A 23029-nucleotide genomic window follows, 5' to 3' on the forward strand; every position below is an offset into this window, starting at 1 on the left:
CCTGTACTGAGATTATTCTGTATTCTGGTGTCTGGAGGTTACACCGGGAGAGGGTGGGGGAGAGGGGAAGGGCTGCTTTTTTTTTTTTTGGAGGTTGAGGGTTGGGGTTTATATGCTTCCATCAGTGTTTCATATCTTCTTAGCTGCAGAGCAAATGGTGGCTGCTATTCTTATTGCTAGAGCTTCTCTTTCTGGTACCACAGAAAAAAGACTCAGTTGTGACCTTTAGAAAAACTCTTGGTCAACAGAAAATGGAAAATGAAGTTGGGTCAGCAGGAAACATTTAGAAGGAAAGACTCAAGAAGTTGAAAGCCATACAGCTTTTGTGTCAATAGCTGCTGGAGTAAATGATGAGGTGTTGAGAATTGGGGAATATTATCTGGTGATGACATATTTTTGCTGCTGCATTTTTGGTTGGCTCATTCAACTGTGAGCCTAGTGGGAGCAGAGAGGCTTGAGCTGTGAGAGCTAGCCAGGCTGAACTGCATGAGGTGAGAATATCCATGGAGATTTATGCAGGAAAGGTTTTAGAGCCATAAAGTGTGTTCAGCTTTTCAGCTATCCTTCTGAAGTTGGGATGGGCTTTGCCTAGTCTCTCTTAGTCATTTAAATCTTGTTTTATTTGGTCCTTGTCTTGCATCAAATGAATAAACTGAGTAATTTTGGTATATGCTGCAGTACAAAAATCCAAGTATTGGGTGGCTAAGGTTACACCATCCTTCAGAGGATTAGCATGAAAAAAGTCTAATTCTACAAGGTCTTTTATAAATTATCCTTGGTCAGTCATGTTATGTTTTCCCTAAGCAGGTAAGGAGATAACATATTAGTCTAATAATCCTCATGTGTGGCAACATCTGCGACCAAACTGTGAAGATAAAACTGTCCCAGAGGAAAAGGGGAAAGAAGGGGAAGACTATTCCAAGCATATTTTCTAGCAAGGATCCCTGCTTTATTTAGGAGAGAAGAGAAAGGTATTCTATTAGCCATTAGACATGGCATCATAGCTTCTTATCGCAAGTAAAACAATCAGCAGTGATGCAGTAGGGCAGAAAAGAACAGAACTTTATCACTTTGAACCAATCTACTCATTTATACTTGAAGAAGAATCTACTGTCAGCTCTAACCAGACACAAGTTTGAAAAGAAATTTCCCACTAGACAGTAATAACTTACTGAAAGACTGTGCATGGATAGGAAAACCCAGGAGTAGTTCTATGTTTTTGCCTTTTTTTTAGTTGAGCAAGGGAAACCACCTTGTTTCTGAAAGTGCTTTAGTTACCCCAGATGACTGTGGATCAATTTGTGATCCAGTATGGGGCTGTAGTTTGGCTTTGTGCTGGAAACAGTGTTGATAACTCTGGGATGTTTTAGCTATTGCTGAGCTGGGCTTGCAGTGCCAAGACCTTTTCTGTTTCTCACCCACCAGTGAGGGGGCTGGGGATGCACAAGGAGTTGGGAGGGGACACAGCTGGGACAGCTGATCCCAAGTGGCCAGATGGATATCCCACACCATGTGGCCTCATGATCAGCACATACAGCTGGGGGACAAAAGGGGAAGGGGAGGGACACTTAGAGTGATGGTCTTTGTCTTCCCAAGTCCCCATTCCACATGACATTTCCCAGCTTTCCTGAAGATGTCTGAACCCCTGCCTGCTCACGGGAAGTGGTGGATGAATGCCAGCTCTGCTTTGCTGGTGTGTGTGGCTTTTGCTTTACCTATTAAACTGTCTCTATCTCAGCCCATCAGTTTTCTCACTTTTACACCTCTGATTCTCTCCCCCATCCCAGCAAGGGAGAATGAGTGAGTGGCTGCCTAGGGCTGGGCTGCCAGCTGGGATTCCACCACAAAAATCTCCCATCATTTAGACTTGGAGTAACTCCACTGAAAAAAATTACAGATACGGAAGACATCTATTTTTAAACCAAGAAGATGAAACAAGCCCTGCTTTACTTTGCTCTTTTCAAGTGAAACAATCTAGCAAAATAGTTTCATGTCTGGTATTTTGGTAAAATCTCTGTGGTATTTCCAAAAAAACTACCATGTGGCATAAATGAATCACAACATGTCTGACTTTTGTGTTAATATAAGTGACACTATTTATGTGGCCAGAATTATTTTAGGTCCTGGAAACATGAATCCAAGGTGGTATGTTATGGTACTCTGCAGTTCCATACTAAATGTCACGTGTACGAGAGCATTTAATTCTCTAATTCAGAGCAGAAATTGCTCCCAATCTTTGCATATGTGTGCATATATGTGTAGATGTTTTGCATAGACCACAATGCACCCTGACTCAAAATGTGGTTTAGAAGAGCAACTCCGAATTTCTCAGTCTGGAGAATGATAGTAGAGGTGGGGGACAAGGTGGGGCAGAGTGTAAAGATGAATTGTTTTAATACCCTAGTGCAGTACCCTACTGGAGAAAGGTTAGGAGGAAGAGGTAGCTGCAAAAAGCATTCCTTCATTCCTTCTCAGTCACTTGCTTCAACCCAAGAGAAATATTGATTTCATCCTTGTTCTGTTAGTCTAGGTGTTTAACCCGAAGGGATCAAGTCTGTTCTGGACTTTGAGTCCTTAAAATGGACCCAGGTGGTTCCCCTGGTAGTATTCACAGCAAGTAAAAAGAAGTAAATGTGTAGCTTCACTTACTTCATAATCAGAGTGACTGTGCTTTTCACAGCATGCACTTGCACAAGAACTAAGCACTTGGGATGCATTAAATTAATGTTTAAAACAAAACAAATGATCTCTCTTCTGACTTCTGTTTTTCTCAGCCATGTTCAAATAACTCACCTTGTCAACAAGATGGGTAAGGCACCTCATCACTGGCCTAAAACTTTGCATCTTAGAAAAACCTTAATTGAACAAAAGGTGGCTTTTATGGTCCATGTAAATTAATCTTTCTTCTTATATGTATCAGTACTGAATCTGCTTTTCATACATTGAGGTAAAACACATGAATTAACAGATATTTTTTGCAAGTTGCAAAGTACCATGCAAAAGGATGATCACTATTTTTTCCATTTTAAGCAGGTCTGATGGTGTCCCTTTCTTTCAAAGGAAACTGTCAAGTAAGCTGGTTTTGTTTATTTAGTTTTTTTCAATATCCTCATAATAGAGAGCAGCTGCTTAAAATGTTAATGAGAAATACCTTCCATTCCCTGTCTTACTCTTTGGCATTTCAGGAAATTTCTAGAGCTTCATTGCTGTCTAGACTGTAAGATCTATGGAGCAAGCAGCACCAACACCTTCCTGCAGGAGCAAAATGCAGTGAAAGGATGCAGCATTAAATGGGTTTTTGTGCTGTTTGTAAGTACCCCTGTCCCAGAATAAGGCGAGTGTGTGCCAAAAGGAATCCCAGCTAATGTGAGGAGGCAGGGTGCAGACAACAGGGATATGGCTTTTTTCCTGTCAGTGGCACTGCCAGAGGTATTGTTGCTTAGCCTTTGGAGAAAATAAATACATTAAAAAAGGAATTGGGCCCCTTCATTCCTTTCGGCCTTTCATTCACTCTGTTTCAGTCATTGTGAAATACCTGCATTAGGTCTTGGATTAACTTAAAAATAAATATGAGGCATTTAACCTAAAATGGTTTTGCTTGTGGTGCTCTTTTGACTAGAAAGGAATTAATTTGAACACTAAAGTGTAGCTTAAAATACACATCTGGAAATGGTATTTTTAGTGCATTAACATGACATTTTATTATGAAGACTAGACTGGCAAAAAGTTCAGCTAAAACGGTCCAAATAGACCATTTCTCTTTCTATCTGAAACTTGAAAAGAGAAACTATTTGGTAGAGTACTTCTTCCTCTCTTCTTTTGTTTTCCTTTCCTTCCAAATATACACAGCCTTAGGATAGTATAAATATACACAGTGAACTTTATTGTAAAATAATTGCCACACTTTATTAGTACAACACTTTCACCAGAGGAGTTATTAAACACTACAAGCAAACAAACTCTTGCTAACCAAAATTATTGACTCTGGGAGCTCCCAGCTACCCACTCAGACAACACAGTCTAAAACCCCTCAATATTGGTTCATAGAAGCAGAACACATATCTGGAGTATTTTCTTCATTTTTCCTCTTGAAGAAAATCTATTCTGCAGTGGACTGGGAGGGAAGCATCTCATGCTTACAGTAGCCAGAAAGTTCTACTACATCTGCCTACAGGCACACTGAGTGGTGGCGTGCCTGCCCTCACAGCTCCAGGGCTCTGCCCTGCTCACCGGGAGAGGTGGCTAAAAGCAGAGTGGCAGTAACTCTGTGCTGGGCTCCTTTGGGAAGTCTACTGCCTGCACAGCACAGTTTCCAGAGGTTTCTTTAAAACAAATGAAAAGCCTACCAGCTACTAAGATAAATTCTTTGTTCTATGGTGCATATGGTGGAGGCTTTTCCCCAGGCAAGCAGTAAGTTGGTGTATAGAGGGCTGGAGCATTTGGGGGAAGACCATAGCTGGAGCTGGACTGAGATGGAGGCTGAGTTTCTTCTGATAAAGAAATGTCAGTAGATGATGTTCCTGGAAAATTGCTGGCAGGCTGTATCAGACAAGGAAAAATAACTTCTTCAGTAAAGGATTACAACCCCATTGCAGCTTTGTGTTGTTTGCCATGTGTTACATAATAAGCCCCATGATTAAATTTCACATGCATTGCAGCACAACGTTAACTTTAGTTCTAAAGCACCTGCTTAAGTGTAGCAATGATGGTGCCTAGTGAAACAAGAGATTCCATCTGTAACCCAAGTCATTTTTAATAGACATTGTGCAGACAGCTAGGCAATAGAGCAGAACAGGAATTTCTGCAGGAAAAGATGCTTGGCTTCCTGGGTGAGGCACAGCACCTGACTGACTGATTAGGTTATGTGTAGCTGCTCCTTTCCAGGCCTCATTGTGAAATTTAAATTACCTCAGATGTAATTAATCTCAGTCATAATACTTGCATAATTATTTGCCAAATGCAGATTCCTCTTAAGAGAAAATTTTACAGATGGACACATGTTTCCCTCTTTGGCAGTCAGCTATGATGGGGCTTTGCCTGAAAAAGGCACATTAAATAAATAGAGCTTGGGAAGTAGCCTATCTTCAGAAACAAACAGGGTTCATTAACAGAAAAGAATGCTTGTAGGGAGTAATATTCTGGATAAAATCCTACTACTGCTTTAAACCAAGTTTTGTCACTGATTTCAGGAGGATGACGATTTTACTCCTCCTCTCATATGACAGCACATGTCAGTCTGTGGGCTTCAGCTGAAGACTTGGGCTCAGTTCCCCTCAAGTTCAGACTTTAAAGGGAACTTAAAGTGCCTGGAATTTAAAAATGAGATAAAGTAATCATGGATCTTTTTCATGATTGGGAAATGAAAAATCTGGGCAAGTGATGTTCCCCGCTGCTAAAAAAAATTAATATCCACAATCTAGAAGGCTGGGCCAGGGCTGCCCTTGGACAGTGGCATCTCAGAGCTGTCCAGGCTGGCAGACCCCATGCCCAGGTGTTTGCTTCCTCCATGGGGCTCCATGTGACTGCTGGGTCAAATCCTCCTGGCAAGGAGAATGTTGTCCTGCATTTGTACCACACAGTGACTTAGTGAGTGAGAATGGGGAGATCTCAACAGGAAGGCTTGTTCATGCCCTTTAACTCTCTGAGGCAGTGCAGGTACACTGACAGACCTGCTAGATACATCACCTCCAAACTTAGGTGTTGTGGTTTTGGGTTGGCTTGGGGCTTTATTTATTTCAGAGTTGTCGCTTCCCTCCCCTCTCAATCTGCAACCACTGCTTCCATCTGTTTGCCTGGAATTGTTTCTGCAGTGAGTTCTCTCTAGCAGGAATAAGTGGCACAACCCATAAGTGCTGTCATCACCAGCAGTCCTTGCCCAGCTAATCAGGACCATTACCTGCCCAGCTGGCTGGCCTGTTACCAAGACTAGTTGTGGCTGAACTGTACCAGCAAGGGCTGTATTATTTTGTTGGCACATGTCACAGTAAACAAAAGAAATGCTGGTTACATTCTTTCAAAATGCATTCCTGCTATCACCATTTCTTTTTGCCATATGGCTGATTTCTTTTATAGACTTTGCCTCTCTGGCCAGCATTTATTCAGTGAGATACTGGATTCAGCAAAGGACAGGAATGAATGTCATATATCTTTAACCTGAGATAATCCACTGGTGACTCTGAAGGGTAGACTAGCTCAGTCAGGGACTTCTAATCTGTGGACAGCTAAAAATTCAGTTTCCCACATCTAAGTGTGCAGCCCTTTTGGGATGCCATGGGATATCCCAGATGTCCCTACAGATGTGACCCAGGTACAATAAACCTGGACCCTCTCAGAGTAGCAGCAGGGGACAGGTGGCTACTTGATCTCATTATCAGGCAGTTCAGATCCCTACATGCCAACAGCCCCTGTGTTCAGTCAGATGAATCCCAGACACAGACTGGGATTAAGGACTACAACCATCTGAGCAGGACTTGTGAAGGTCTGAATCCAGCAGCTTGAAGCACTGAGATGGAACATGAAGACCTCCAGCCCCATGGATTCAGCCCACAGCTCTCAAGCAATGGAAGCAGATGACAGTTAAGCTTCTGGCTGTTCCTAATAATTCCTGCTTCCATCACTCATGATTTGTACCTCTGAATAAGTTTATTTTGATTTCTTAAAATTCATATACCGATGCAGAAATTACTTCTCTCCAAACTGCAACATAATGAGTTCATACATACAGGGAGGTGGCTTACTTTTACTTTTTTCCCAGGAATAGAGTTAAGTTTTCCTATTGTTTCTTACTAACCATCCCAGTGGATCCCAGTGTTTCTTACTAACCTCTCCTGACTTGGGAACAGCTCCTGGTGTCTGCCTCTGAATGTTATGAAAGTGAAGGAAGATAAATGAACAAACTTATATGAAAAAGTAGAAATCTAGGGAAATAATAGTGTTTATTTTGGAGCACAGATAAGAATTTGGGGAAAATGCAATGTATTTCTATTTCTCAGTGGACACAAGACTGAACAATCACAATGGATCCTCATGACTACTTACATGAATATTTTCAGCTTAATTTTATGTGTTTCTATCCCCTTCTCTGTCTACTCTTGGCAACTCTTACCTGACCAGCAGATGAGAGTCCAAAGGACAACCAGAGAAATCCCGAGGTCTGAGAACAGACCAGAAAACTAGGCACAGACTAAGTAATCCCACAGACAAACCTGGGAGCTGGGATGCAGCTAAGAGCTCCTCTGCAGAGTTTGCACTGAGTAGCAGCTAATGCTTTTGTGGTGTGTGAGAGGGGTGTGTGTTTGTACTGTACCTGAAGAGGCAGTGGGTAGGAGGGATAGGTAGAAATTGCTGCTGCAGAAGGACAGAACCCAGCGTAGGTCAGGATCTGCTGGGCAGGATTGTACAGGATCTGGGGAGGAGGTGCAGCACTGAAGGCAATTTGGGACAGAGGTACCTGTTGAGCACACAAGACAACAAAGTATCAGTACAGTGCAGAGGGGGCTGGAGCAGGAGCTTCTCCTAACACAGGCAACAATTCAACAACTTTCTATTTTCCAACACAAAAAAACAGCAGACAGAATGAGAGGAGGGTGTATCCGGAATGAGTTTTCTGAGTAAAAATACACAGCTATTTTAATCTTCTTCCCTTGGAAAAAGGCTGCTGGTGCTTCCCTAGCAACAGTTACAGAAGCACTGGCAGGGCTCCAGATCCAAGACACCGTGAAGTGCACAGCGTACAGCTTTGGCTGCCTCTTCTTATTCATCCAGCACCAAACACCAAGTCCTTCACCATTTGCTGCTGGCTCCTTCCAATGGCAGATACCTGATGCCCTCAGGTCTCTTTTCTCCTTCACAGATTTACCTAATCTCCCTTTCCAGACCAGTTGTTCCTCTTTCACAGCTCACTCTCGCTTGGGAAATGGAGTTTGCTGCTGGCTCTCCAGCATCACTCTCAATGTGCTTACCTCATTCCTACTGCAGAAAATCCTTCTCTCATGGCTTTATGGCATGTCTTTTAATTACAATGCAAAATGAAGTTTGAATGAAGAAGTAATAGCTCGCATTAAACCAGCTAAAAAATCTTGGCCAGGAAGAAAGATCAAAAGCTGGATGTGAAAGAGGGTTTGTGTTAAAGCCTAAAACCCTGTGCTATATAACAATTTGTGAAGGACAGCAGAGCAGCAGAGCTTTGTGAAATATTTTCACGAGATAAATCCAGTGGTTTCTTTTATTTCCTTTGTTTTTGTTAGCAGATTCCTCCACATGAGAGCATGGAATTTTCTTTTCACTGAAATAATAAAATATGGTAGTTGCCAGACAAATGCTGAAAGCAGCAGCCAGGATTTTTTTTTTTCTTTTTACTTCCTTTCCGATTTATCAGTGGGAGATATAAACCATTGCACCCTCTGGAGATAGTGTGAGATCTCTCTGATTGAGAAAGAGTTATATTAATTGTGTTTGTACATGGAGAACATCATCTAGGTCACTGATGTACCACATAAGGTTACTGAGAAATCTAGGCCTTAGCTTCCTGGGGAAATCTGGCATTTCAGGAGCTGGCATGGAGAAAGGCTGGGATCAAAGGCAGAGAGTTTATTTCACAGGAGAAGGCAAAAGTCCCTCATCTTCAAGGCACCCTCCTCAAAACACTCTCATCTGCAAGGTACCCACCTTTCTACCTGCCCTGCTGGGTGGATGTGGTGGGGAAGAGACACTGCTTCAGGAGTAGGGAGGAGCAGGTAACCTGCTTGCTTCAGACCCAAAGGTTTGGGGCCAGTGCACAGCCCCAGAAGGTGCCCTTCCTTCCTCAGAGGAGGGATAAAATCAGATCCCTCTGACATAAATGAGTCAAGAAACTTGACCCACAGATGTGAAATATAGATGCCTGTTCTGCATCTGTCACCAACTTTCTGGTGTGGGTCTCTTTGGGTGCTGCTGTGTGACCCCTTTGGCTTCTCCTCTCAAGGACCTCTCTCACATTCCATCCACCCATGGAGCAATGCTCTCTAATTGCTAAGGATGAACATCTCAACAGTCCAAGAAGACAAATCTGGGGACTCATCCACGCCACATATACTAATTCAAAGCGCCTTATTATCATGCTATCTGGTCTCAGCCCAGGGCCAGCAACAATTCATGGTTACTGAAGCTGGCTGGATGCTTTTATCAAGTATTCCAGTAATGACTCTGTGTTAAATTACTCACCCAAAATACACGGGTGGGTTGAGACATTCTAAACTGCACCAACACCCAAGTGAAAGAGATAAGGAGCTATGAACTAGCCAGGAGTGCTAACAGTGCCAGCTCACTCAGCTCACTGGCCTCACACAGACCTGCCAGAGCATTTATGTCTGACCTCAAGCTTCTTTCCACATCAGACTGCACCTGTAGTTTCATGAGTGCTAAGCCATGAACCCATGGTAAGTAGCTCAGTCATTAGGGGTTCATTTTGCTTTCCTTTTTAGAGCAGGGTGAAGGAAGCAATGCTATTTAATCTGTTCAGATTCCTTTAAGGACTGCAAGAAGGAGATTAAGTAAAACAAATTTTAAAAAGCATCCCCTTCCCAGCCCCCATCCTCCCCTCAGGATTATCAGTAGTTCAGACTAATGCAGCCCTAAACTCAGGGCAGGCAGATTCCTTGGCAAGGTGTGTCAGAAAAACATTAAGAAGTCATCAAATGAACACAGGACGGGGAAGGAAGTTTCTAGATTAACTCCTCATCAGCAAGTGAAATGTTCCATGTAATTCTTTACCTGCAACTTCTGTAAGAAATAATCACTGTGTGTTATCATTTTGGGCACCTTGACTACATTTATTGATATAGTATCTTGATCTGCTTTTTTGTTAGAGGTGACTTTAAGGTAACTGCCTCCATGTCTTATATCCAAGCATGCTGTAGATCTTAAAAGGAGATCAGGGGAGTGCCCAGGGTCTGCAGGGAATTTGTCACAAGAAAGAAAAGCCAAAATAACCAAAACAACACCTCTTTTCTGTCCAGGAAATATGATGGGTTTAAAGGAAAGGGCACTGTTTTGCAAACTCTCCCCTTTGTAACACGGTTTGGCTGCCAGCATTCCCCAGAGATAAACATGATGGTTTTTGTTTGACTAGTCTGCCTGGCCTTGTGTTTTCTGGAAGTCAATCCCAAAGCAATGCTGTGAGGCATTTCAGGGGGCCTTGGAGTTCTCCCTGCAAAACGACAAGTGAGCATTTATGTGAGAAGGTGACATCTTAAAGCAAAGTACATAGTTCTCTCACATGCTTTAAAGGGATTTGTTTTGCTCTTTTTATTTCAGTCCCATGCCCCTTTCTTTTCCTCTTCTACTTGATGTTTTCTTGACCCCTGTCTTCCCCCAAGAGTTACTCCTTTTGTAAGGAAAGGGAGCAGCAGATTAGCAAACTATTTCTGGTACTAACTCAAAAGAACCCTGAGAAAGCACAGGCAGGAGCAAGGAGCAATCATTGCATTTTGGATTGCTGCTTTTTAGTAAGGCTTTCACAAGCATAGCTGAGGTGACTGACACAAAGTCATCTTGCCCTTGAACTACAACATCCTTTTCCTGCTCACACTCAGTGGAGACATTGAACAGCTTATTCAGATGAGGTTTTTAGCTGGAGCCCTGACAGGCTCACTCCAGCCAAGCCTGGGGTCAAGCTGCTCATCCACTGCTGCTGGGATTTCTCTCCAGGTTTTATGCCACCCAGTCAGAGGACCCAGACCATGACCCAGGCTCTGCCTCCCAGCAAGGGAATGTGCCAGATCATGGACACTGCAGTTCTCCCAGGAACATCTCCTTGGCTTGATGTTCCTCATCAGCAGTGCAGTGATGGCCCTGCAAAGCACAGAGCTGTATTAGAGCATCAGCCCAAATCTCATGTAAGCTTAGGTTTGAGCAAGACAGGTTAGGTGGACTCAGGCTGGCTCTCTGCATGCTTCCCACAGCTGCACTCACACCCATCTGTGAGGCAGGAGAAACATTTGGGGGCACTAAGCTGCAGTGCTCTCCCAAAAACTTACTGTAGATGATAACTGCCTTTACTCCACATACAAGCTGCTCTTCCTTCCCCTCATTTCCTACTGTGGTTGTTTCTGTTCCCCTTCTGCTCCTCTCACAGGGAGGGGATGAATTAAGATGGGAAAACTGCTTCTACTCCCTTTGGGCAGCTGCAAGTCTTCAGTGGCTGGCTGCAATCTGTTATCAATTCCTTGCAGGAGTCCCCTGCATAAAGGAGAGCTCAGCTGCACATTTCTTACATGAGACAGCTCAGGGCTCTTGTTAAGCTTAAGCTGGACAGAGGAATATTTCCAGGAAATGTTGCAACCCTTAACAAAGGTGAATTTCAAAAAATTCACATGGCCCTGCTCTACTTTAAACATGGATTTAAGCACCCAACACACAGTGTAGACAGCCTGGGCATGCTTCCTAAGGAATGCTGGGGGGTCAGAGATGTCAGGCCTGATTGGATCTTTGGCTCTGACTGGGTGCCAGTTCTGAGCAGTCCCTTCCTGCCACTCTGCTCCCCCTCCTGTCCTGATGTACAGCTCATCTCCCTTGCCTGTTCTATCTCTCAGCTATCTCTCATGCCTTCTCTTGCCTGCTCTAGCTCTCTCTTTTTTTTCATTTTACCCATCTTTCTATTCAGTTTTCTCCTCTGCAACAGTGACCAGACACATCATGGATCTAAGATGGCCCATGCTGCTATCAAACCTCCCTTTGGTTCCTGCATTTCACCTCCATCTCCATGCCTCTGCCCATTTAGTTCTACTACTCTCCTGAAAGCCTAGTAAATCATGAGCCCCTTGCTTGGTCTGTAGGCATTGCTTTAGCAAACAGGGCCACTGACAGTGATAATCCCAGGAACACCAACTCCACCCTCTAACGTGCCAGTAACACAGGCAAATGAGGGACTTTATTGGAGAATTCCTGTCATGCACAGTCTCTTCTGAATGCTGTGATGCACAGCATCTGGCGTGGCACAAGGAGTAGTTAGAAGGCAGCATTCCTTAGTGAAACAAAAGAGGATGTTGAAATGTCCCGAGCAGACTGTTTGAATAAAAATTTAACTGGTACTTCAGAATTCACCCCATTCTTAGGGAAAAGAACTACACAAGGCTGAGCAGTCCCACGTAGGACTTGACTTTTACATGTTAGCCACAAATTAGCATCCTCAGACTCCGTGCTGGCCCACACATTCAGTGATGAATTAGAAGGGAAAAAACATATGCCACTAAGTGAATTGCCAGCATTTGTTCACACTGTTGTGGTATTTTTCTTCCATTCATGAATTTGACTGGGCTTGACCCACTTAGCTGTGAACAGCTGGCAACAGCTTTGCCTAAAGGTAAAATCCATGAGAGTGGCTGAATTGTTAAGGAACAAGGACTCAAAACATTCCTCCATTTGCTGAGACCCCAAGGCGCTCAGCTGAGCAGGAGGAGGTGAATTTTTGGGTGTGTAATGGCTAAAGCTCTGATCTGATAAGGCACAGGGTGAATGACGGGCTGTGAGTGAGATAAGAGCTGGATCCCGTGGAGATGGATTGTTCCCGTTGTCTTGCTAACTTGTCGTCTCTAGCACAAACCACTGAGTTGTGGGTGTCCCCCTCCTCCCCCCGGGGAAGTACCAGGGAATTCAAGACATTTGCCTGTGGCATCTTTATCTTTACTGATAGGACATAACTGACTCTGCTGCTAGGATAGGCAGCTATGCTGTCTTAGAAGGTGTCAAGGATTCCCAAAGCATCCCATAATTCACATTCTTATGTCAAGCTCCCCGCCTAGCGGGGAGGTACCTGAGCATTCCCACCTGAACCAGAGTGAATACAGACTCACAGATGCTGTGTTCTGGGGATTTCTCTCCACTACTCTTCAGGATTTCCTCCATCACCAGACAGATGTGATCAGCAACCACCACCTTGACCAAGACTGCACAGCAACCAAGCCTTGTCTCTTGTGGGTGGTGACATCCTCATGCTCCTGTCCTCTCTCTCTTTCTTTCTCCTTGTGTGTGTCCTTGGGTGATGTTGTTGCACTTTCATATTGCAATTCTTTAATCTTTTATTACTATAGTATATACTATATATATAAACACCAAAATGGTTCCATAGCTGCTTTCCTTTGCAACCAAATTGGTTTATAATAAACCCTACATTGTTTATTTTAAAGCAGTGATATTTAGTGTTGTTTCATTCTAATCTGCTCCAAAGGAGCTATTAACAAGAACCTGAGTTACACTCTTGGTACCTTCTGCGGTGGCTCACATTCCAGATTCCCACAACACCCTGGAAACATATTTAAAGCATCTCCTTTGCACATTTATACTTCCTTGATCTTAATTTGATAATGCCAACATGCAGAAAGCCCTCACATAAGGCAAAATACTGTGAGCCTTACCATGTCTTTAAAAGCCCCAAGAATGGCTGCGGTGATAATCCCCAGGAACAAGCCGATGATGTTGAGGACTGTGGAGGACCACAACAGTCTGTACAGGTGGAGCACGTCCTGACAGCTGCTCACACCCAGAAACTCATAGTAGCTGGAGGACTGGTCTGAACTGAAAGAGAATGCAGAGACAATGTCACTGCAGTGGGAATGGTTTTGCACACAATACAGGATCCTTCCTGCTTGCTTTCCTCTTTGGCAAAGTACTACACCCTTGCTCCCACCAAAAACTGCTCAGAAGAACTGGAGAAAGCCCTGCTGAAAAACTGGCTCTGCTAAGGACAGCAATCCAACCCCAGTTTGGCCGATTGATGGTGGTTACCAGCATGGACCCTTCTTTATTTTTTGTTCAGTGTCTCTAAACAGAGACATAATCTTGGTATATGGAGGCTGCTTTTTCCATTTAGCTACCAGATAAAGCTTGCTTTGCTTTGCTTTTTTACCCAGCTCACCTAGAAATCTGCTGGCATCTCAAAAATTGGGTAAGGCAAGTTTCTAAAGCATTAATTCAGCCACAGGAAGGGAGATATTGCCAGCTAGCTACATTTGTTTATGGTGTTTGTGGTTTCAACACAGTACAGTATAAAGATGTCTTTACACTTGGGTTGTACTATCCAGAAATCTTTGTTCATATTTCTACACCACACTGGTTATTGTAAATCAGGCATGTGGTGAAGTTACACCTCATTGTCTTGCCAAAAGCCAGAAATATCCTACTGCAAAATTTGAAACCACAGGTTCCTGCAGTCCTTTCCAGTACCTACCTTAATTTGAGCCCACTAATGATCTTCTAGGTCAGCTATTTGAGTAGGAAAAATTTTTTTAAATGCCAAGCCTGTTTTTCCACTGTTAGGAAATTGCCAAATTGCCATGAGATTATGGTGGAAACCAGAAGTGGGCAGTTTGTGTTCACTCCTCTGTTCCCCCATCCCCAGTGCATGTGTGGTTAGGGAAAGCTCTGCAGAGCAGTCCACAACATTTCTGGGAAGCACCAAGCCAGGCACAGTAACTTCTGGAAATATCCAATCAATGGCTTCAGGTCATGGTTCTGGCACTGAAGAACCACTACTGTTGAGCTCACCTGGGCCCTGCCATGAGCCCATCTTAACTAAATAAACCTACAGCTTCAGCTGCCATGAGGCTGGGGAAATTTGATTTACAATCCTGCCTTCATATCAGTCTATTCTAGGCTGACAACAAATCACTTTGTGGGCCTGTGCCTCTTCCTACTACTCTCTAGCCATCCTGTGAACTGGAATTGCCAAGTCTCCAGAGCATCATGACTGCTTATTTACCCTGGATTTGTCCATGCCAGTGCCATAAGATCTTGCTGTCCACTGTAGAATGTTGACAATAGGAGAACACACACATTTAATATATCATTGGATAATGTCACAGCAATGAGCAGTCCCAAGTGTTTCAAACAAACTCAGTCTTAGAAAAATGGCACTGAGGATCTCCATCTGAAAGGGAAATATGCCTGATCTCTCCTTGAGGTTACTTTAAGCAACAGTTTCAGTCACTTTTTTCTGACAACTCCTAACACTTTCACCCCTTTAACAGTCCTGTTCTTTTCTGTGTTGAGTTGGGCCGGTTGGTTCAGTGTTAACATGCAGACATTAGCTGTGTACCATGGAAGGAAACACTCTCACATACTGCATTGCAAATATTATGTTCCATCATATGTCTCTTATAGAAAAGGTACCAAAGCTGTGCATTTTCTACCTTTCCCACTTGTTTTGTACACTTCCATCATGTCCAGATTTAACATTTCTTACATAAGCAAAAGACTCTACATAGGATTTTAATCATTTCATAGACCTTCATTCACTTTGTGTCTCCCATCTGCATAAATCACCTCCCTCTAGTCCCAAATGTTCTTTTACTTCTCTAGTTGAGATATCATCTGGCTAAAAGCTACCTTTTCATGCAGAAGCCTTGTGTAGAAGCTTGACTGTTCCCATGTTGTTTCCCTACACATAAAATGTTTATGTCTGGCATCACACTAGCCAAGTCCTACAGATGACTGGGGTTATTCAGGGCTGCTAGTATGTGAAGAGGAGGCAAAACCAAAATAAAATAGATGTAGGAAGGAAGAAAAATGAGAAATACACAGGGGGAAAGAAAGAAAAATTACTGTGGTTGAACTGTAGAGGGTTGCAGAGGTTGCATGAGAGTATATGGTAAAATTATATAGAAGATCAGGTAAGACAAAGGAGAATGGTTTTAAACAACAGAGATGATTTAGATATAAGGAAGTAATTCCTCACTGTGAGGGTGGTGAGACACTGGAACAGATGTCCCAGAGAAGCTGTGGATGTCCCGTTAGTGGAAGCATTCAAGGCCAGATTGGATGAGGCTCTGAGCAGCCTGTCCCAGCCCATGGCAGGGGAGCTAGAACCAGATGGTTTTGAAGATCCTTTCCAACCCAAATCATTCTGTGATTCTATGACAGTAAGATGTGCAAAAGGTGAGCCAAGCAGAAGATTCAGTAAATCTAATGGGAAAAATGCATTGCCAGACCAACAGTATATCTGAGCAGGGATGTAACTGAGTGATCAGTTTTGAAGACATGGCAAAATGGTTATGGACGTATTCAAAGGAAAAGAAAATGAAATTATACCAACACAAATGAACAACTCCTGACATACTTTGTGCTGGCATTAGGACTTCAGTTGCAGAGAAACTGGATTTCTCAGCATACAAGCTCCCTGTGTTACTTCTTCAGGCCCTGCCAGTTACAAGGACAACCAGACAAGAACTTCTCAGAGGCCACAGAATGCACACAGGTACTTACTTCTCACAGTTGTACAGATCACAGCAATAGCATGTGTTACTCTTCACTTTCAGCTGGCACCTGCTGTTTAAGGTATGACATGTAACCTGCCAAAAACCAGAAACTTACTTTAATGCTCAATGTTTCACTGTTGTGTGAATCATCCTACTGTACTGACCACAAAACAACCCAGCTACTACAACATTGTCAGGTTGTATTTCCTGTTGTGCAGAAGGATCCTGAAATTCCAGAATTCATGACTTGAAGCCAGAAGGGCACCCCTGAGCTCACAGGAGTCCTGAGTCTGAGGGCATTTGCACTGTGGAGCCCAGAGCTCCCAGGGCCAGCCTGCAGTCAGGACTGCCAGAGTTTTCAAGCACTTTGCTGCACAGCCTGGTGCTACTCTGCTGAGACCCAGAGGGTGCAGCCAGGAGCCTCAGAGCTCCACAGCTGTGACAAGCTGACTGTGGGTCTGGAGAGAGACACTACAGCAAACACTGAAGTGGATAAGAGAACCAGTTGTTATAGTGGGGAAATGGCAAGGGAGCCAATTTATCTGAACAGCTTCCAATAAAGGGGAGCTCTCCCCTTTCAGTGAAACCCTCCTGAAGAAGGAAGTAATTATGAATAACAGCAAGAATAATCTTCAAAGCCACAAACAGAATAATTCAGAAAATATCCAAGCACTCCAGCAAATAAGTACCATTTATTGCAGGCTCTCAAATTCAAAACTGAAAAGGTTTATTTATGCGAGGAAGAATTGCAGGGATAGACAGATGTTAGAAAAATAAAGGCAGGCACATGTAAGCCACTCTCTTTCCAGACACAAAATCATTTTAATGACTCCTTAAGTATGGTAAGCATTAATTATTTCTATTTGGCACTACAGACCAATTGAAATACTTTATATATAAGGTTTTGGGTTGGTTTTTTTTTCCCCTGAGAGTTTTAGCTTATTGACTTTGAAATCCTGGAGAGCTGTCAGGTTTTAAAAGCTAGCAGTCAGAAAATACATTCTTTCTATAGCTTTTATTTGATAGGAAAAAAAATCTCTGCAACCACTGAGAATTATTTTGTTCACAAAATACAATTAAAATATATTATTGAATGGAAAACTCATAATGAAAAAGTAGAAGGAACATGCTTAGGAATACATGCCTGCTTTTGACAAGTTTATCAGACTCAGGCTAAGCTCTGGCTTAGTCCACAAGAGATGTTAAACTAGATGTTTCTCACTTCCTAAGTCCTGGATCTATGTATCCTTTTAGTATGAAAATTGTCACTGTTGATAAGTCTGTACTCCTCATGTGCTTGTTCCCAGCAAAAAGGAAAACCTTAAACACATACACACTCAGCAACAGAGCAAGTTCATCTCATAACTGCTCTCCAACTTGCTACACTTGTCCTTAGCAGGATTTGATTGGGCAGTGGAAGATGGGTGACAAAATTAATGTTAGGAGGAGATTAAAATGATTCCTTGGGATTGCTTTGCTGCCCAGGACAAGGCTGTACCTGTGGTTAGTGTCTCATACAAATCAGCTCTTCTAGCCCAAAATGGTAGGTAATAAAAGGACAGTCTCAGTCTAGGTTGCAATCTGGAAAAAGAGCTCTCAGTTTGATACAGGCACATCCCACTTGTCACAAGGACACCTCACCCTGAGACAGGACCTTGTTTCACCACCATTGCTCTATTGTGTCTGAACTTACTGGAGTGTAACCTAAGGGCTTTGCTGGCCTGAAGTCACATTCAGCTGCAGCTGTCAGCCTGAGCTGCCGCTGACTGCACAAGAGGAGCACCTACTGACACTGACCACATCATCCTAATCAAGGCAGTGACTGAACCATCCCACATGGCTACTTCTCAAAGCAGGTTGAAAATACCTCAGCCATTTTATGGGATGCACTACACTTCTGCATTCAGCAGATCTTCAGACTTTGGTTTTGACCTCCTCTATGCAGTGACAATGGCCCAGGATCTGCAGAGTTAAAACACCATTTTCCATTACACCTGCATGATTGGGATAGGAGGGCTTTATAAGATGGAATGGGCTGCTAAAAAGTGGTTTGTTCTCATGCATGGTTTGGGGACCACTTCTGACAGGAAATAAAAGTAGTTTTTCTCTCTCCAAGCATTAATAAAGCCAGTCTGCCTGTTTTAATGGAGAAGGCTAAAAGTACGAAACAGGGAGATCAGCATGACCTTAAACATGTTTTTGGCTGCTTCTACACTATGAGACACATATTATTGGCCAAGAAAGTTACTGTAGTCATCTATTTTTATCACTGCATTTTTAAAACATGCATAGAACAAGACACTCCTTTTTAGGAGAAGGGTGGATAAACCAAAATAAACAAATTGGTGTGTGGTGTTAGCAAGGGTGGTGAAAACAGGCCATTTGTGGGTGTTCTGCATGTCAAAAGTCCTATTATTTCATTTCAGTGACCAGACACACACCTTTTTCATGTCCTGGACATTTGTGATTTATTATCTCCTCAGCATCAATTGAAGATATGTTCTCCTATCATGGTAATTGCCAGTAAATCAAATTCATTCTGCTTTGAGCAAGGAGAACTGAAATAGGCAGACCAAATGAGCTAGAGATCACTTACAGGTGAGAGATGTCAATCAAAAGGAAACTTGCAGTCAGTAAACAATCTGCTTTCCTAGTTAAGTGTTTGCCTGGCATGCAGAGCATGCCCCCTGCTCACTACCTGGCAACCTTTGGAAAAGCAAAAGCCAAGTATAAATGCTATGAATTCCTAACTCTGAATTAGGATACACAGCTCTAAATCAGTGAACAACCAGACAAGAATGTTATTAGAAACTACATACACTTCTAAAAGATATGGGGTTTGGTTTTTTTCCAGAATAGAGGAAGGAGTTCTGGGTGGCCCAAGTTTAGACATTCCCAGAACCAGCAGAGCTGTGGAAAACCATCTGGCCAGAAGCCTGAGGCTGGGGTCACCTGCAAGGAATTGTGGTCAGTGGGACACCGACCACATTCTCATTACAGGAATCAGAAGCATTTCTCAGGCCATGTCTGAGTCTGAGTGTGCATGCACTCTTTAGAAGAGGAAGGAGTAAATCTTCCAGGAAAGGGTGTTGTCACACTTAAGAAGTTTGTCTGGGTCAGTCTTTTACATGAGATTAGTGAAATATTTTTGCCATACATTTTCTGGAATCAACAGCAGGATGCCCTAGCATCCTCCAAGATTTAAGGAGCTGCTTAACCTGCTAGTACACTTCACTAAGCTTTCTAGAAATATTAATGGCACCATTCCCCATACACCTTTTCTTAGCCATGGCAGGAATGGTGATGAAGAACAACTGGCTTCTTGAAAGTTATACCACTGTTTAGCTGTTCTCCATTTCACTTTTCTATTCACTCCCACCAATTTACCACAATAATAAAATAGGAAAAGAAACTAACTCTGGACTTCTCAGGAAGCGAGCCATTTGGATAGGGGCACTTTCCTGACCATGCTAATGTCACTGAGATAATAAAAATGCTGCATTCAAACTACTGATGTTCTTGACCTGTGCTGGATTAATACAGAGATTTGAAGTCTTCTGGATGATAGAGATGGATTAATTTAGATATTTCCTATTCCACTTGGAGTCTACAAAAGCCTTCTTAGAGGAAGATGCCAATGTGACAAACACATTCCAGACAGTTATTCTACAGCATGGATGGACTAGGAATCATTCCAACCCCAAGAGTAAAGTACTGGATACAAACACTGATGATGACTCAAAACCTCACTGACTGTAGTGATTTTAAATCATCAGAAGCTTGGACAAGCAGAGAGCCACTTGTGGGAGAAAACCAGTGGCATTTCTATCTACCCATGATCTACATGCACAAACATGCTCTCAAACATCTCCCTCGCCCCTCCCCAGCACAGCAGAAATGAACACATAATGAGGTGAGTTTGTTTACCTCAGTCTGGTAGGCATCATACAGGAATCCTATTCCACTTGAATAGAACTGGCATCTTTTGTTATACAGAGGTCTGGGTTCCTGTAAAGAGAAAAACAGCCAAAAAAGTGATTGGTTTGGAGGAAGTGGAAGGCACTATGTACATTTCCCCACATGGATGTTTACAACTCTGTGGAGCTGAAGCAGTGCAGTCACTTGGGTAAAAGGCTTACCTCCCCTGTGTTGGCTTTCCTTCCTGAATGGCTGTCCTCAGGGTTACATTTTCCATCCTCACTCCACCTCTAAGCTATGTGAGTATCATCTATTTTTCTCTAAAAGACATCACCTCTGGCATTTAACCACTTGACGTCATTTAACCACACTCAACGTCAAATAGTACTGCTCTGACAATGGTCCAGTCATTCTTTTTTCTGGTGAAGTTTCTTACCTAAGAACCAAAATTTATTTTGCAGGTTGTTTTCAAGATATTGGACTTTCTTTTTAAAGAATTTCAACAATGTCCATGGTGAGAACAAAGTCAAGTAGATAATAGTCTGAGTATTCCACTTACAACACACACTTCAAACCCCAGAAGTAAAACAAAGAATAATTAAGAAATTAAGGCATAAAGAGAAAGCAATTTACATTGTTTGGTTTTGCCTTTTTTTCCATTTATACAGTTGCAAAAGATGCATTCACTGCTCATATTTATATTTTACTTGTAACAGTTCCCACAAACTGATATAAAGGAAGAACACAATGAAATATCCTTGGCCAGATGGAAAATGTGTGTTTCTGACCTTGGCAAACAGCCACTTTGAAGCCTGGAGGGTGCATTCCTCAATCAGTTTCAGGACTAGACTATATTTGTTTTGGGAGGATTTGACAGCTTGAGTCTTCTGTGATCCAATATCTATCCCAAAGCAGTCTCGGAAATACTTGTTTGCAAAAAAAAAAAAAAAAAAAAAAAAAAGCCTTTTTCAACCTTCCATCACTTATCTAGTCCTGATCTGTGCCTTCAAAAGCATGAAGAGATGAAGAGCTGGGAGCATTTGTTGATCTGTTAGAAGGTAGGAGGGCTCTGAAGAGGGACCACCTGGAATGGTTGGATGGATGGACAGAGTCCAGTAAGATGAAGTTTAATAAATCCAAGTGCATTTTGGCCACAACAACCCCCTGCAGCGTTATAGGCTGAGGACAGTCTCTCTGGACAGTGCCTAGGCAGAAAGGGACCTGGGGGTGCTGGTTGACAGGTGACTGAACATGAGCCAGCAGTGAGCCCTGGTGGCCAAGGAAGCCAAGGGCTCCTGGCCTGGATCAGGAGCAGTGTGGCAGCAGGAGCAGGGAGGTCACCCTTCCCCTGTACTGGGCACTGGTGAGGCCACACCTTGAGTGCTGTGTCCAGTCCTGAGCCCTCAGTTTGGGAAGGATGTTGAGACACTTGAGTGCATCCAGAGGAGGCAACAAGGCTGGAGAGGGCCTGGGAACACAAACCCTGTGAGGAACCACTGAGGGAGATGGGGGTGTTTAGCCTGGAGAAAAGGAGACTCAGGGGCGACCTTGTCATTCTCTACAACTGAAAGGTGGCTGTAGTCAGGTGGGGGTTGGTCTCTTTCTCCAGGCAGCAGATGATAGAATGAGAGGACACAGCCTTAAGTTCCGAAGGAAATACAGGGTGAGCATTATGAAAAAGGTTTTTTATGGAAAGAGTGATAAAGTACTGGAATTGTGTGCCCAAGGTGGTGGAATCATGATCCCTGGATGTGTTTAAAAGAAGACTGGATGTAGCACTCGGTGCTATGGTTTAGTTGAGGTGTTAAGGCATGGGTTGGACTTAATGATCTTGAAGGGCTCTTCCAACCTAGTGATTCTGTGATTCTGTGGAAGTACTCAAGCACTCACTGCTCCTCAGTAAGTCAGTCAGACCAGATCCGAGCCATCCCCTCTTTCCATGCCAACTTACAAGCAAAGGACTATTTAAGCTGTTAACAGAAATCTTCACTGATTAACTTACACTGCATTTTAAAGCTTTAAAATCCATCCAGGAATAACCCAGATTTTGCATTAAGATCTGCACTACTTCAGCTCACAAGCAGAGTATTCTCTGTTGGATAATGAAGTGTGAACCGTATAAATCTGCTGATCCAAAATACATAACTAGTTAAAATGCAGAGCTATGCAGGAATGCAGAGAGATCAATGAATAAAGCTTCTCCATCAGCTTGTTTGCCTTTCTGATTACTCCAGCAAACTTAAGCAAGTTTGGACACCAACTCTCAAGGGTTAGAGAAAGGTTAGCTTCCTGCATCCAAAAATATTTATTTATACTACACAAGTGTAAGGAAAAAAAGCTTCAGTAACTCTTCTTCTCTAGAGGAAAAGCAAATACCACACGAACAGCATGCCGCGTCTTGAACTAGGTCAACATTCTTCCACAGTCCTGGGAAAGCATTATCCTTTAGCCATGACTTCCAGGGACAGCTCTGGTTGGGAGGTCTAAGAGGATTGCAGTTTCTTTGCCAGAACAAGGAGCTGACGAGGAGAGGAGCTCTGCTGGACTTCATAGTTACAAACAAGGAAAGATTGCTCAGGGATGTAAAGGTCAAGGGCAGCCTTGCCCCTAATGTTATGCTGGAGTTCAGAATCTAGAGAGGATTGAGTAGGATTCCAACTCTGGACTTGAATAAAGGAGACCTCGGTTTATTCAGTGATATGTTTGGAAGACTCCTATGGGATACAGTCCTGGAAAGCAATGAGCCCCAGGAAAGTGAGTTGATATTCAAGGTTCATCTCCTCCAAATTGAGAAACAGTTCATCTCATCTAGCAGGAAATCAAGCAAAGGCAGCATGAGGCCTGTGTGAATAAACAAGGAGTTCCAGATGTAACTTGGGCAT

General features: G+C 43.0%; 1 protein-coding gene across 3 annotated transcripts in view; it reads right to left on the bottom strand.

Moving 5' to 3' along the window:
- Positions 1–3826: 3826 nt before the first annotated feature.
- TMEM255B (transmembrane protein 255B) overlaps positions 3827–23029 on the bottom strand; it is a 69756-nt gene continuing 50553 nt past the window's right edge. Inside the window, exons 4-8 of one of the 3 annotated variants that reach the window (XM_074535909.1) lie at positions 20157–20237; positions 16237–16322; positions 13392–13551; positions 7307–7450; positions 3827–4539 (exon numbers count right to left, since the gene is read on the bottom strand). In XM_074535909.1, the coding sequence (XP_074392010.1) occupies positions 4372–4539; positions 7307–7450; positions 13392–13551; positions 16237–16322; positions 20157–20237 (639 nt within the window). In that variant the 3' untranslated portion in view covers positions 3827–4371. The remainder of the gene's footprint in view (positions 4540–7306; positions 7451–13391; positions 13552–16236; positions 16323–20156; positions 20238–23029) is intronic. The other 2 variants (XM_026794049.2, XM_005487992.4) reach the window with 2 other exon arrangements.

The sequence above is a fragment of the Zonotrichia albicollis genome, chromosome 2 (genome assembly GCF_047830755.1).
Source record: "Zonotrichia albicollis isolate bZonAlb1 chromosome 2, bZonAlb1.hap1, whole genome shotgun sequence".
Lineage (NCBI taxonomy): Eukaryota > Metazoa > Chordata > Aves > Passeriformes > Passerellidae > Zonotrichia > Zonotrichia albicollis.